General features: G+C 39.2%; 1 protein-coding gene across 7 annotated transcripts in view; it reads right to left on the reverse strand.

Moving 5' to 3' along the window:
- COL25A1 (collagen type XXV alpha 1 chain) overlaps positions 1-17114 on the reverse strand; it is a 429310-nt gene that overhangs the window by 176422 nt on the left and 235774 nt on the right. For 6 of the 7 annotated variants that reach the window (XM_054030957.1, XM_054030956.1, XM_054030955.1 and 3 more), the window contains exons 1-2: positions 7979-8000; positions 7-24 (exon numbers count right to left, since the gene is read on the reverse strand). In XM_054030957.1, coding sequence (XP_053886932.1) covers positions 7-24; positions 7979-7993 — 33 coding nt within the window. In that variant the 5' untranslated portion in view covers positions 7994-8000. Of the gene's footprint in view, positions 1-6; positions 25-7978; positions 8001-17114 lie in introns of those variants that run through there. The other variant, XM_054030959.1, reaches the window with a different exon arrangement.

Raw genomic sequence — 17114 nt, forward strand, 5'->3', positions numbered from 1 at the left:
ACTTACTTGAGGACCAGGTTGACCCTGCAAAATAAAAAAGAGAGGGAGAGAGAGGGAGAGAGGGCGAGTTACAAAAAGATCATTAACCTGAACAGAACCTGACAAAGTTTTCTGATAAGGAGGTGATGAACATTCCAGCAAGAAGCAACCTCGATAAAATTAGATTATGGAGTCTCATCATTATGTTCAATTAGAACTAAAATTAGTGTCTTTTTGTCATAATTAACTGATCCATGGGAAATTATGACAATAATACACCTTCATTTAAGAAACTTCATAGTTCCACTGCTCAGATTAGTGTGATTCAGAAATGATGGAAGGACTTAAATTAACTATACAGGAGTGAGGGAGAAGATATTGGATTTATTTAGGTAAAAACACTGGGCTTTATTTATTTATTTTAAGCAGTTAAACTACAGTATTAGGCTTGATTTACCCCACTGGTGCAGGGAGGTGTAAACAACTCTCTATTTGGAATTGGAAAAGGTTCAGAAAAGTGCACAAAAATGATCAGGGGTATGGAACGGCTTCCGTATGAGGAGAGATTAATAAGACTGTCACTTTTCAGCTTGGAAAAAAGACAGCTAAGGGAAGATATGATTGAAGTCTATAAAATCATAACTGGTGTAGAGAAAGTAGACATGGAAGTGTTGTTTACTACTTCTCATAACACAAAGAGTAGGGGTCACCAAATGAAATTAATAGGCAGCAGGTTTAAAACAAATAAAAGGAAGTATTTATTCACACAATGCACAGTCAATCCATGGAACTCCTTGCCAGAGGATGTTGTAAAGGCCAAGACCATAACAGGGTTCAAAAAAGAACTAGATAAATTCATGGAGGATAGGTCCATCAATGGCTATTAGCCAGGATGGGCAGGAATGATGTCCCTAGCCTCTGTTTGCCAGAAGCTGGGAATGAGTAAGGGGATGGATCACTTGATGATTACCTGTTCTGTTCATTCTCTCTGGGGCACCTGGCACTGGCCACTGTCAGAAGACGGGATACTGACTAGAGGGACCTTTGGTCTGACCGAGTAGGGCCATTCTTATGTACTGTGCTAATGATGGCTGCCATGTCAGGAAACACACTTATCAGGGAGGTTACATGGTCTTTCCACCCCTGTCATAGGGAGGGTAGGTTTAAACTGAGGCTACAGTACCACAGGAATCCTGCCAGCAGAGGTGGCTTGAGGATACATTGATTCAGTGCATCTCCCATTCACACCCTCCATGGCAAGCAATTCACTCCCTTCATGGCTTTTGTGGGGCAGTGCTGGTCTGGTCAGCGGAGGGCCCCATGGCAGACGAAGGAGCTTTAAGAATCTTGTGCTGCTGCAATCCCTTTCTGGATGGACTTTCTACCACAGGGGCCCCTGCATCTTGGATTCCTCTGGAAAAAGTTAGCAAGTTCCATGGGTAAATGTGAAGAGGAAATGTACTATGGTACAATATAGTAAGTGTGATTGTGAACTACAACCTCACGGAGGATCAAATCACATTGGAAGACAGAGGAACTTTTACAAGGAGGCAAATGTTTGAGCTTTTAGAACTAGCTAAGATTTTTGGCTTTTCTAGTAACTCAATAATATTTTAGTTTAATGAGAAAAACCTTTCCTTTTGTTAAATGTAACTGTGCCTAAAGACATTTTAAAAAGAAATAAAAAATGTCTTCACTTTAGTTTCAGGATACTGTAATTCCTAAAATGGGTCAAAAGGTTTATATGGCCTCTAACCATCTCGATCTGTTCTTAACTATTTTTTCCGCAGAAAAGAGCATAATCGAGATGTTTTCTACCCAAGGATTATTACCTACAAACAAAAGTTTCTTAACAATGTCACTTTTTGCTTATAGTTGATCAGGTTTTATTACACTAAATAGAGAAGAAAATGTCCCTTTGAGTTATATATATATGTCAGTTTGCAATATGAAGTCTATGATCACCACATAATAAATAGTACTAGAACATTACAGAGCTATCACAGTCCTAGTGTAGCAGAATTGTGGCTATCAGACGTGCACTGAGAGAGAACTACAAACTCTCACCACTTAGCATGTGGTTGGCATTTTGTATTCCTTCCTTTGGAGGAGTGAATCTCAGAACCAGACACTTATTTTAAAGCTTCATTTTTTAAGCCAAAACAATATTTAAAAGTTGTTAAATGGTTCTAATGTAAAAGGAAGTTTCTAAATTTCTCAGCTCTGGGGCTGACACCTCAGACTAGGTTAATCCAAGGCAATGAAAAGAATTATGGAAATCCCACAGGATTTCCTAAGAGCCTATACTTTGTCCCCCCTGGCTGTAACAATTTTAAAGTCAGTGACACTTTAGAGGTACATGCTGGTCCCGATCCTGAAATCAATGAGAATTTGGCCTAGTAATGACTGCAGGAGTAGGTCCACTATAGATAAACCAAATTTGGAACAATGCAAACACACATATACAACCACAGACTCACAAACACATGGAAAGCCATAATATATTCTGAAATATCTATGAAAGACTATGAAATAATCTCAAAATTTTGACTTCCGCTGACCTAAGAACTGAAATGTAAAGGACGCCCAGGCAGAGCTTCAAAGTCAGTTGTACGCGTGTATATGTACCTAACACTTGCATATACATGTCCATACCATTGTTGAGTACAAACGTGTGCATCTAACTTGAAAATTTGGCTCAAATATCAGCAATACACAGATATTTACATAAATTCAGAAATATTGAAACCAACATTCAAACAATACTACGGTTTTGATTTAAAAAAATTAATTGATTAAACAAAAAATAGATTTGAAAGCTGCGACTCCTTTCTTATCGCCATACCTTGTGCCTACATGCTACAGAGTGTTGCAGAATGGAGGGTGTTGTGTAGCACACAGCTGAGTGAATTAAAGACTGGTGATGAAATTGTGGTCCCACTGACATCAATAAGAGTTCTACCCGTGATGTCAACAGAGCCAGGATTTCTCTCTTTAACTCTGCTTTTCTTTGATCATGTATACATTGTAGCATTAAGCCTCCGCTATGTACTGGGGGCACAGGGCTGTTTTTGCACCCCACAGAGAGAGTCAAGTGCAACTGTGCCTCATGGAGGCACAGGCCCAACTTCACAAAGGGACTTAGACGTTGCCATGCTCAGCATCACAGTGTTTAACTTTTAGGCACCTAAAAAAAAAAAAAAAAATTCACAGGAACAACACTGTGATCCACAAAACCTGAGTTAGATACTTAGGTTCCCTACATAATGAATGGGGGAAGATAGCTGCCTCATAATGTGACCCACAAAAGCCAGCATACTAGGTGGGGAGCTCCGCACCTCTCTCAGAATAGGTGCCTATCTCCGCTTAGTGATTCACGAGAGAGAACCCCTGTCCTGGAACCACACAGCTTAGGTAATAAATACTTTCTTGTGGGAATGTGTTAGATTTGTGCCTTGCTCCACACAAAATGGCAGCAGCAGGTCAGGGTGCCCACTTGATAATTTTTAACCCAGTGGTTAGAGCACTCACCTGGGATGCAGGAGACCCAGGTTTAATTCTCCTATCTCTGCCAAAGGAGGAAAAGGGATTTGTACAGAGGTCTCATCTCTCAAGTGAGGGCCCTAGCAACCGGGCGTGGGATATTCTGATGTGGGGCTCCATCAGTCTCTTCTGTTGAAACTGTTGCATGATGGATAAATCATTAAAGAGTGATTGGAGCAGGGGGACTGGACCCAGGATCTTCCATCCCTCCAGTGAGTGCCCCAACCTCAAGGCTACTAATTCTCTCTCTCGCTCTCTCTGGCCCAATGACTATTTAAGTCTTTACTCACAGTGGAATAGCTATTGGGCCAGAAAGAGAGCAAGAGAATGGTTCTGTAGCTTAGTGCATAAGGCACCCGCCTGAGAGGTGGTAGACCCAGGGATAAATTCCCCTGCTTCAATCGCTCTTTAATTATTTATCCACAGTGGCACAGCTTCAACAGGAGAGACTGAGGGAGTTCCTTATCAGAATATCCCATAGCTGACTAGTTGGGGCACTCTTCTTAGTGGTGTGAGGATCTCCTCTTCAATTCCTTTCTCCCTCTCCAACAGAGGTGGAATTAAACCTGGGTCTCCCACATGCCAGGTGAGTGCTCTAACTACTGAGCTCAAAGTTACAAGATGGATGACACCATCACCGCCTCCTCGCTTGTGAATGGGACCCAATTTGGTAGGCAGCCTCTGAGAACACCTACCCGATCGGGCCCTACAAGCAAACACCTATCTATGCCGGTTTGTGAATTGTTGTGAGGCTTAGGCGGGAGATAGTTGTATGGACACCTAGAGGGAGGCAGCAGTGCATATGCTCAGAGGCAGAAACTTAGTTGCCTAGGGAACTTTTACCCTGAAAATTTTAGTGCCAAGTGAGTGCAGGTGCCTACAGGGTTTGGCAGAAGTTTTCTGGATTGCAGTGGAGCCTAAAACTGGGATTTAGGTGCCTAAATCTGGGATTTAGGTGCCTAAGTATCTTTGTGGATTGGGGCCATAGTGCTTTGTGGAAATCCTTGGGAGCATAATGGCTGCATCGCCCTTAATAAGGATGATTTATACTGGCTGTCTCAATCTTAATACCAGAATTATCCAGCATGGAACTGTATATATGGGTAACCAATATAAAAGCACCCCTAAGACAGGAAAAGATCTCCAAGTCTGCTCTAATCTAAATACAGAATCTCCTTTCAAACATGAACATATAATATGGAACCTTGTATCAACCAGGCTAATTATTTCATGGCTATTAACCCTTCTGATCAATAAATATTTCTGTATACCCTTCATAGATCAGATATTTTATGTCACACTACCCAACAATTGCAATTATAGAATTGTTTTTGTTATTGCCTCTCTTCATTTGTCTCCCTTATGTGTGTGTTGTTTTGTATGTAAAAAAACCAATGTTATACAAAAGAGATGGTATAGCAAACCCTCTACTTTGGTGCTGGCCAGGTGCAGATGGAGGGATGGCACCATGAGTCTGACCACTACCTTTCCACTAGCTGCTCTTTGTATTGGCTTGAAGCACAAGAAGTCAAAGGTAGAGGGCATAAAGAAGTTCATTATGTCCGTCTCCTTCCTTGTGTACCTACACAAGGGCCAAGCACAACCAGGCCCTAAATGAGTGGCTTTTGTGTTTATTTTTAAAATTATAATATGAACATGATTTGTTTTGAAAACTCTCCTAGGCAGCTCCATTTCAATCATTGCAATGGTACTGTATTTCTAAGGGAATGCTGAAGGACAGTATGTCTCACTGATACTAAAATTATTCCTGGTGCATGAGTAGCATGGAACTTTAACAGAATGCACTGTATGATGCTGTATATCAGTTTTAGCTGGGAATTAACTTTTAAACTCTAGATAAAAATCACTGTGAAAAATTGGCTCTGACGTTGAAAGGTTGGCAGAATCTTAATTATGAAGCATTAGTGAGCACTTCTTTATTAAAATATGCTACATAACGTACAATTAATATTTCTACTGCATATTAAAAATGGATAACATCAAGACACGGGGCTGAATTCTGTTTTAACACTTTATACTGTGGTAGCTGAGCACAGAATTGGTCCTATTTAATTTGCAAAAGAATAACTTCCTTAATTTGTGTAATTATTATTTATTTTCTTTTATTCAACAGGTAGCAGAAGGACATGGGGATGTGGTAGTCACCTGGAACCCCAGTTCAAGCACTGAAAGGTGCCCTGTTTATATTTTCTGACTTCCATAATTTAAAGATGGCTAATTTTAACAACTGTATTTGCTTTTCCCCATTGAGGTACATATTTTATTTCCTTTTGGCACTTCCCTCAGCTTGGATGGTGAAATTACAACACAGTGTAGTTTTATTTTTGTTTCTACTCTGTTTCACTTTCTGTTTTTCATGAACTAGCACACTGCTGTTGAATGTGATCTTACAACCAGAGGTGAAAGTAAGCCAGTCCGGTCCGGTCCGGCGTACCGGCAAGAGCCAGTATGCCGTGCTGGACTGGACCAACTTCCGCGGCGATGATTTAAAGGGCCCAGGGCTCCAGCCGCTGCGGGGAACCCAGGGCCGTTTAAAGCGCCGCCAGAGCTCCGGCAGCTGGGCTCGGGCGGGGATTTAAACGGCCCAGTGCTTCTGCCACTGCGGGGAGCCCCCGGCCCTTTAAAGCTGGAGCTCTGGCAGCCGGAGTCAGGCAGGGATTTATAGGGCCCGGGGAGCTCCAGCCACTGCGCGGAGCCCCGGGCCCTTGAAGTCACCACCCGAGCCCGGATGCTACAGCCGGAGCCCCAAAGCCTTTAAATCTTGAAAGGCACCACCTCTTCCGGTTGAGGCCACGCCTCTTCTGGTTCAGGCCACACCCCCGCTCAGGACTCCGGCGTACCGGTAAATCCTTTAAATTACTTTCATCCCTGTTACAACTCAATCCCTAAGCTGGTAACCAATCTTGACATTCTCACTGTAGTAGCTGCTTTGAACCAAATGCAGAACTACTTTTGTGACAATTATATTGACAACCTTTTCTCATTTGTTTTATTAGCCATCACCCATTTCCCATATAATACTATGATAAAGGTAGCTGTGTAGTGCTCCCCGTTTTCAGCTGAGTCTTGTGAACAATTTTCCTTCATATGTACTCTTTGTGTGTGTGTGTGTGTGTGTGTGTGCGCACGCACGCGCAGATTAATACAACTGGGTTTGAGTTTCACTTAAAAATTTTTGGCTGCAAAATTCTGGAGTTCGATTTGACAGCCTCTTCAACATTGTTTTGTTCAAAGGGAGTTTGACTGGCTGCTAACTGATCCTGTCCTGCCAGCTAATTTGATATCATCTACTGACAGGGCAAGTGATACTGAAAGGAAAGGGCAAGGAAGCGAGGGCCAACTTAAGCAGCTGTAGCATCGAAGCCAATACTAAAAGTCTTCCAGGCAAGTAACAGAGGTGATAAAAAAGTACAGATGAAGAAGCGTAGTGAGTGGAGGTGGTAGTTGTAGCAGAAGGTTACTTTCCAAGAGAACCAGAACCCTGGAGAATAGAGAAAAGACTAATAAAAGAAGGGGGAGGGAGCTTCGCAACAGAGAGGAGTAAGTGTGGCCAACTAAGACTGCGGCTGGCAGCACACAGAGGGAAAGATATGCATTCCTAGTATCAAAGCAAAAGAAGAGCCCAACTGGGAAAAGAAAGGGGAGGGAGGGAAACAGTGATAATGAAAGAGAGAAGGAGCACCTTGTAGAAGTTGAGAAAGAGTAAGAGAGGAAGCAGAAGTTTTTGTAAACAAAAAACTTCAAGATCTTGCATCACTATTTATAGAAGCTCCAACATGCATTTTCTAACTGAGAAAATATTTGTTGTGACAACTGATGATAACTAAACAGAATGCACTCCACAAAATTAAAACCCACCTCTGATTTAATTAATTAAAAATTAAAAACATCCATCTCCCAAAAGAGTATGTGCGATGTGATACAAACAACTATAAAACCAAAACCAGGCCAACACAGATACCACCAGCCAACAACACTGGACAAAGGCACAAAACCCCCAAAAGAAAATCCAGTGAAAAAAGGCAGCCAAAAAAGGGTTATAGATGTGCTATTACTAACAGGCAGACCTCATGCTAAGTTTTGAAGACAATCACCAAAATACTTTGATGGGCCTCCTGTGAATGAGTTCCATGGACAAAGATCCTGAACTGAGATGGCCCTGCCCCAGCACGATCCAGACAAAATGTGATTAGGACTTAGAGATAACTTGGCTGTTCTCAGTTGCCTTGGATGAATGCAAAAAGAAGAGGTGGTTGGTAGGTCATCAAGCTTAGGTTACTAAGGGCCATATAGGTTATACTAAGATGAACCAGTCCATGGCTGGCTATAAATTTACTTTAATGTACATTTTAGCATAAATGATTCAAAAAAGAAAGAAAAGAGGAATAATGTGTGGAAAGTCCTAGTTCATACTAGTTTTGAACAAATCACCTACCAGCTTTCCATCCATACCAATCGGACCCTAGGATAATCAAAAGCCAAAACAAAATGAAACAGTTAAATCATAGGAACACTGATGTCAGGGGCAAATATACAGACTTGTGGAATGCTATAGGCTTTAGAAGATGATTTACTGTATGTCAGCAGTTAAATGCAATACCCTAAGGGCATAGCAGGCACCAAAGTTAAGAAAAAGGAACAGCAGGAGAAGCAGACCTAAGAAGGTAGTAATCAGAACAATATGGTGGGAAGTAATCAGGCAGTAGCTGGTGTTTGGCAAGAAAGTGTTCAACTTGAAATGAAAGATTTGTTAGGCTTGCAAACCACAATGGTACAATACGACAGAACATATGAAATAATGCATCTGGCTTATGTATTTTGCTTGAAGCAATTAGGGAACTATATTAGGTAAGCCATTTACTGTATGGCTGTTATCACAATTATGACTTCAAGAACACTTGAAGAAAGCAAACACTCCTCTCTAAAATCTCAGAAGTAATTTAGCTTTCAGATGAGGTTATTACAATGACTGCTATTAAAAAGGCAGCATTTGCCAACAGTTGCTACTTTGCATTAGCTGAGATACTGAACTTTTTCTCTGTACTTAGGGAAGGAAAAAACCCTCTGCTAAATATTGGCTTTTTCTTGGTAACAATTGCACCTATCGCTATGTGATATTTCAGAGAGATAGATTACTTATTATTATCTAGTGTCCAGGTTCTGATTTCAGTTATATGGATGTAAACACAGCGTATCTCCATTCACTTCAATGGAATTATTTTGATCCATCTTGGTGAAACTCAGAATATGCACCAATATTAAATGTGTTGATACTGTTTTGGGAAATATTATTTAAGATTTAAAGCCAGATTTTCAAAAGTTCTCAGCACCCTCAGTTGGAAGCTACTGGGTACTGAGTTCTTTTGCAAATATGGCCACTTACATCGGTGTCTAAATGGAAGAGACAGGGTGCTGTACTCTTTTGAAAATCTGTTCTTGAATCGCGACAGTCTTCTGACAAATACAGTTTATACATTTCAATAATTCTGATTACTTGTTTGTTTAGTTAGCATTGGATTTATGTAAGAGTCATTCACTCATTTTGAGAGTTTGCCAGTAAGACATTGTGCTTCCCAGTATGATGATATTTATGCCTTGATATGATTGTTTATCAGTATATCACTGTACATCATCATATCATGAGTCATAATGCAACGACATTGCATCGAACATTAATACAAAATCAATATGAAATGATTTAATCTACCAACTGAAAGTCATTTTTGGATCCTTTGATGTCCTGCAAACTAGGCTTGAAGTAAAAATTGGACTGATCCAGAGATGAATTAAGGCAATCTGAAGCCCTATGTAGATTCTACAAGGGGCCCCACATAATCCACTTCTGCATCATGTCCCCACACCTTCTTGCAAGGACAGCAGGTTTCAGAGTTAAGAGGAATGGGGAAATTCATACCTCTTGATGTGATTGTTTCAGGCTTTCTACAGAGACAAGGAGACATGACTCCACCACTTACACTTGGATCAAGTTTTCTTCATATCCATGAGTGGTAACATTTTTTTCAATGAAAGCTGAGAGACTGACATCATCCTGTGCCACCAGTTGCTGGGGGTCTATGCATGGTTCTATATGCCTATGCTTCAGTCCAGCCATGGATTGAGCAAAACCAACCAAACAAAACCAGAATAGATGGGAAACCTACAAATGGTACTGTATAGATCTGATTTCAGATACTGAAAATAAAATGCTATCAGTCCAACCAATATGTCTTAAAGAAAGCAAACACACAGATGGTATGCTAAAAATTCATACCAAAACAGGACAGAGTTAAAGCACTTAAAGCATAGCAAAAGTCAATTGCCTCATCAATGTTCTGAACACCCACTACATTGCTTCACAGCAGCCATTCTGGAATCGCTACTTCTGAGAATGAGATTTTCATCTGCCCTTTTACTTTCATTTATAAAAATATCGGATCACAGCATATATGAGCTGAAACAAAGGCTTAAAACTTGGTGGTTTGAATCTCCCTCTTATAAATAACAATTGCAAGATGGTAGAAGAAAGTCTGCAGCGGCCTCGAGGTCCTAGGAGACCAATTACAAGAATATATAGAAGTAAAACTTGTTTTTCCCTAATATCAATTTGTATTAATACATAATAAAGAAAAATATTAATCCAATTTATTAAAAGGGCAGTTTTCACTATTCTACATCCCCAGTACCCTCTAACATGTACCACATAGAAAGCACTTAATGATTTCCTAGCAATTATATTGCACTTTGAGGCCTACACTTTTAGAAATTATCTTTGTTTTTGCGGGCACAATCTTATATTCTCAAATTATAACACATTCAGTTTTGCTTCCACAATGAACTGTGCACACAAATAAAAGTATTGGTAAGTAGACATCTAATAGCTAGACATATAACTACTAGTACAGTAGTCAAATATATTAACTGTTAATATTTGTGCTTGCAATTTGTTACAGGTGCGGAAATGAAGGCTGAATCCTGACTGTAAATTAGGTTCTAATTCTACAAAACATTGTATAAACATTAACTAATTAATCCTCATAACAGTACTATGAGTCATAGTAAGTAAGTAGGTAGAGATACAAACCCTCCCTAAGTTCCCTATGTTGGGCCAGCAGCTGAGTTTAACAGTTTGGCCAACTGTAGGTTTAGCATTAAACCCCAGAGGTTTAATTACTTTTATAATGAATGAATAAATAAAGAATTATACAAGTACTTTTAGAAGGAAAACTCATCATAGGATGTAACTGCTGGCTCACAGGGAATGGCCTCAGTGGGTCCCCATGTCTACTTCAGCTCTTACAATTAAAATAATATTTCTATTTTCTAAATGAACAGGGAATTTCTTTTGCCTGACTGAGAATAAACATTATACATAATTTATATCACCAGCTGTGTTACCCTACATGATGGGCATTAATTATTCTTATAGCTTTTACCTTTTCTATCACTATAACGCTAGAATTAAGGGTCTATGTGAAACATATTTTCTATTAGTATTCTCAATGTTTTATAACTCTTGGAAGGGTGGAAAGTGAAATTCCTAATAGGCTGAAAATGAACATAAATGAGGTTGGATCCTGCTCCTATTGATTTCAATGGGAGTTTTCCTTTTGATTCCATTTGGAGAAGAACTGAGCACATGGTCTCAGCCTGGATGAATTTTCTGGGATTTCTTTTAAAAATGTGGGAAAGGGAAACTTAATTGGGGAATACTGATCTACAGAAGAATAAAAACAAATTAATGGCATATAATTAATATGGTGTTTTTATTTTTGAGGTTATTACTCTATCAGAATAATGAATAAGATTCTTATTTTATAAAAATATTGAACCTGAACCATCAAATTAACTGTTAACTTATTTTTTCCCTCTATTATCTCCTTCCACTACTGACAGCAGACAATTAACGCACTTTTCAAAAATGGAAACAATTATTATTACTAATTAGTATATTATTTTTTGACAAGCAGCAACAAAGTCTGTGGTTTTCTATGAGACAATCTCTGTCAAATCTCTTTCAAGAACTATCTAGACTAGACAGGATGCACCATGACAGAAGGGACTGATTAGGTTTTTAAAAAATAGTTAACACTATTACTAATTCACTTTTTGTGGACGTTGTGGAGGGTACGGAGAACAGAATGCTCTCCCCTGATTATACAAAATTCCTTTCTAGGTTTCCACTATTATCTTTAAAATGTGTCCTTTTACTAGATATCTACTGAATATACTGCTCTATTGGTGACCATAGTCCCCCAATTCCCATTTATTTCCTTGCATAAAGCCTGCATATTCTGGTTTTATGCAGAGAGATGAATTTTATTCAAGAATATTTAGAGCTGGAAAAGCATCAAAATTAGTAAATTACACGTGCAAAAGTAAAAAACTTTAACAAATCAATGTTTCCTGTTTACAATCAATGCCTCTTTCTTATTTATGGATTAATTTAGAGGCCTATATTTTTTAAATTAATATATTTTTTCAGAACTAGTTTTAAAAATATTGAAAAGACATCAACAAAAATATTGGGGACCTCTGCAATATACATATATCTCTGCTTCCAAAAGATACCAGCTTTATTATTGTTGTTTTGGTCTAGGAGTAATTGGTAAAATTAAGAAAATGAATGCTCAACATCAGGAAATACTTCGTGAGAGCTACTAGACAGTAAAAGAGTCTTCCAAGGAAAGCAAAGGCAGAAAAAAAGAGGAAGGATCTAGATGATTTAACATCTTTTCTATCTCTGAATTCTAAGATTCTTTGATCATTCCTTTGTGATCCTTTTAATCTCACCAAAATTAATCGTAAGACACATACTCAATTGAAAGGAGTTATGATCTAATATCTGATATGTGCAGATCTTTCATTCCATTAAACATTTTCTACCTGTTTTGCATACTATGGGATGTATTGCCTTATCATAGCTGGTGTGAGGTTTGAGCCACTTATACTATAATTAGGACAATTCATCTTAACATTATTGTTATGATTCAATTTTTCTCTGAAAAGTATCTAAGGAAAATTCTGGACAGTGTAATTTATGTTTATGCATGTAACTAGAAATGAACCAATATGCTAACAAGCTAATATAAGCAGCTCCAAATTTGTATTGAGCTCCCAAACTTGGCTGAATCATTCATATTGCTTTTCCAGGCCAGTTTATGTTAAATTAAATATTTTGGATCAAAGTATCTTCTCCGGTCTCACCTGTGGCTCTCTATTGTATATTCTGCATGCAAGGCCAAAACAGAAATCCCACACACATGTGGAGGGCAAAACATGGAACTGAGATCCCCATTGTGGATCTAGGAGCAGGATTTTGCTCCATACAATTTGGACTCATTTTATGGTACAAGTAAGTACCAGAGTCTGCTCCGACATTTTTCATGCAAGATTCTGTGCTCACAAATAGACCTAATGAGACATATGTGTCCATTTCACTGCAATAATATAACAAGTCCACAAGTAAATCTTTGGACTTCAGTGGGACCAAGATTTGGCACTTTATTATCCAATCATATTTTAATATATACACCAGAGTGATTTTTGTCTCTATGACACTAATTTGACTTAGTATTAAATTATACTAGTTTAAGATTGTCACAGATGCATATTGGAATTCATAGACTCTTAGTCTGATTCATATGACTAAAATTATGACAATTTTCTAAACACTATGCAGTAAGATAGGTTGTGAAATTGTTACTAGCAGCTGTCTGAATCCTTTTATGTAAATACATATCCACTAGAAGGTTTCCAGCAGAGTTTCAGAAAAATAAAGCAGGAATTCAACTTTAAAGTAGCTACATGAGTTGCATACCATTTATGATTTTCAGTGAGAACTTTAAAAGACCTATTTTTAAAAGTTTTTCAGTGTCAAACAACAATTTTACAAATCATCCACTTTAAATTCAGATAAGGTAAAAGATGGCAAATTTTTCTTTTTGCATTACCTGGGCTAGTTCCAGATTCACGCTGGTTAAAAACCTGACTGTTGTCAAATCTGTTCATCATGAAGCCATTAAAAATCATTGATCTCTATTTCCTCTCCCCCTCCCCCAGCTAATTACATGTTTAGCAAGATTGGCATTAAATTAGGTGTTTTAATGCGATATTCCTAGTAGTCTGATGACTGGGGGTTTTTCTTGTAAAAGATTTTTAGAACATAGGTAGGCGGTAGGTTTTTTAAGAGGAGCTCCTCCACTAGCTAAATTGCTTCTACTGATGAAAATCTGTTGGCTCTTCTTTGTATGAATCTAAATGACTGCTGTTAAAAAGTATAGTGATCACAAACAGCTTAGCTGCAGAAGTTGTGTGCCCAGCCTCCTGGAGGGAGGGAGCACTTTAAAACATGCTGCAACAACTCCTTCTGGCCAACGGAACATCACTGACAAGATTAAGGGGTCTAGTCCTCTTTGGCTGGAGTGACAGTCGCCCTCTAAACAATGAAATGCAGAGAAAGGAAAAGATCCTTCTTCCTCAAAAAGAAAAAAGTCCACAAAAACAAGAACACTGACAGTAGAATGCATGAAGGCACTATCGGCAGGTTATTCCATAAACCTCTACTATGGAGTTTCTTGTATTTGGTACTGGCTCCTGACAGCAACATGAGAGTAGATTAAATGGACCACTGATTTTATATGATAAGAGAAATGAATCCCTTTTGAGGTGGGGAATTGATTTATTGTTTTAAATCTCTATTGTAAAAATGATTTTAATACACATTTTTATAGCAAAACTGTGCCTTGCTAGCCTTAATCAGGAGCAATTTATGTAGACCCCAATCGTGTCCCTATTCCAGGTCCTTTTGACAAAGGACATATTGCCACTCTTAAATCCATTGAAAATGCTGCTGCCAAGATCACATTGCTTTGATTTCTCTCTCTCTCATACACACACGCTTTGCCCTCCTATTTCCACTGCAGCAAACACATTGTTTACAATTTTAAAGCCTATAATAGCCTAGCCTGACACTACCTAGCATTTCCTACTTTTTTCAAGCTTTCAAACCCTGTCTCCCCTATGCCCACTTTGCCGTCCCTTATTGTCTATCAGTCTAATTTCCCCCTCAAACACCTTTGTGTTTTCTCCTATCCTTTATTCAGGGAAAGGGCAGACCTCTTCCTAAAAAAAAAATAAAAATACAAAGCCATAACATTGTCCTTTAAACACCTCCTTAAAATTCACCTCTGCATAGTGCCTACAAAAACCACTGCCACTGCCTCACCAAACCACCACTGAACAGGTATCTGAGCCACCACAGCCCTGGGGAGAGGCACCAAACCATCACCACAGCAAGGGATCCCAGGGATGAAGGAGCTGAACCACTGGTTCAGGTTTGGGGCCCCAAAGTGCCACCATCATTGCTACCACTGCCCCAGGACAACAGCTGCTGCTTGGAGTGGGTGAAATAGCAACCACTGTTTGAAGAGAGGGCTGGCTGCTTAGCAACCAGCCAGCATCACTAAGTCTTATGCGTGCTGCTTCCTGACTCTAGAAGACGGGAACAACAGGAACCCAAGATCTTTCCTTTCAGGTGAAGAGGAAAAACAGAAGCAGGCACAGCAATAATTCAGCTAAAACTGAACAGCAGGAACCCCAGGGCACTAAACCAGACCTCATCCCTAGGAACCCTGTACAGGATTCCAGACTGGACTCCAACCAGCTGGAAAGACTTAAGAACAAAACCTCAGACCAAACCCCAACTAATGAAACTCAGAGGGACCAAGACCTCAAACCAGTCCCCAACCTGAGTACAAGTAAGTATGTAGCTTTTTGTTTTATTTGCATTTTCCCTTCTTCTTGATTCGTCTCTTCTTTGATTTTTAGAAAGCCAAAGGAATACAGAATCTAAAGCTATGAATTTGCTAAAGTAGGTTCAGTGTCCTATTTAGTTTGAGTTAAACAATAAGAGCATGAGTATAAAAAAAAAAAAGACAAAACACCTCTTAAGAGTCCCACAGAAAACATCAGCCCATGAATAGCAGGATCTGAAAGCATGAATGCAGTCACCAGCACTGTTCTTACAGCAGCCTTAGTCAATGCCTGAAATGCAATCTGACTACCCTAATAGCTCATTTGGAAGAACAAGATGATGGGTGGTTATTATATCTAAAGGTGAGGAGTTTGGAAAATGAAAAATTGGTAGGAGTTTGGCTGTCCATGGTGTGAACTACAAAATCACCTCATATGGTGACAATAAGTCAGTGTGACAGAAAGTCCTATGGAACAAAAACTACATTCACAAGCTATCAAAAGCAAATCTTGCAGCTGAAAAATACTTGCTGAAGTAATCAAACCTCTCTGGGGCGAAAAAAAAAAAGCAGCCAGGTGTATTTCTGCCCAACAAGAAACCATCTGTCAGATTTTTCATATAACATTAAAAATTGAGAAGTATCAGAGGGCTCTGACTGATTTTCCTACTCATGCAGATACACAGAAGGAACTGGAATGGATCCAACAAGGGATGCGTTCTTCAGTAAGGGATATCCGTGAATATATTATGGCCAAAATGAAAAAAAACCATTCCAAATATACAGAAGAATAGAGCCAAACACATTGTGAAGGTAGATGAGACAACTGCCAAGCTACCACTCAGTCTTGATCGTATGCATTAGGCAGCAATGGGACCATCTCCAGATGCAGACCACTGTCTTTCCCTGAAGCTGGCCCATCTGACTAACTGTACATTTGCAAGCATTATAGCTGTTTTATTGGAATGTCTGAGGTGAGGTACATTCACTGAAAACTTCCTGCAGAGTAACTGTAATTCTTTTGCATCTGACAGTGCCTCCAGCATGTTGAAGAAAATCAGTCAGGACTAGCTCACCATCTGCTAACTCAGTATCTCAATCTCTTTTGTCTGCCTTGGCTGTTGTCACAGGCTGGAACTTACTGCTGGAGACACTATCTGAAACATCAATAGTACAGCTGAGCAAAATCAGAAAACTTTCAGTTTGGAGATGTCAAAATCTTTTGCTTGACTATTTTCAATTGAAATGAAACATTTCAACATGTCTGAAATTGAAATGTTTCACTTTGGTTTGTTGAAATGACCTGAAATCCTTAATTTCTGGTCAGATCAACTTTAACTGAATTTTCCCATTGAGGTACATTGCCTCTATTCCCCCCTACGGGCCAGGCATCCTGGCTGGACTACATCTCCCATGATGTACCCAGAGTTATGTGACTTCCATGATGCATCACATCAAGCTCAGTCAGAGGGAGATCAAGTGTTGTAAGTGAGATTGGTCCATAGGAGAGAAAGGGGGCCCAAACTACAACTCCCACAAGCCATTGTGAGGACAAGGAAACAGAGTTTAATGTTTTACTGGACTGATTCAAAACAAAACATTTCAGGTCAGTTCAACTAAATGAAAAACTCCAATTTGGGTCAAACTGAACATTTCAATTTTACAGAAATTGCACGTTCCATAGAAAAATCATTGTGATGGAAAATTCCCAACCAGCTCTAACAAACAGCATGAATCACTTGCAGGTGAGTCTTCAACAAGTCACATACTCACTGAAACCTGTTTCCCAAGGATAAATAATAATTACACATCTGTGCTAAG

Source organism: Malaclemys terrapin, chromosome 5, assembly GCF_027887155.1.
Source record: "Malaclemys terrapin pileata isolate rMalTer1 chromosome 5, rMalTer1.hap1, whole genome shotgun sequence".
In the NCBI taxonomy this organism is placed as follows: Eukaryota; Metazoa; Chordata; order Testudines; family Emydidae; genus Malaclemys; species Malaclemys terrapin.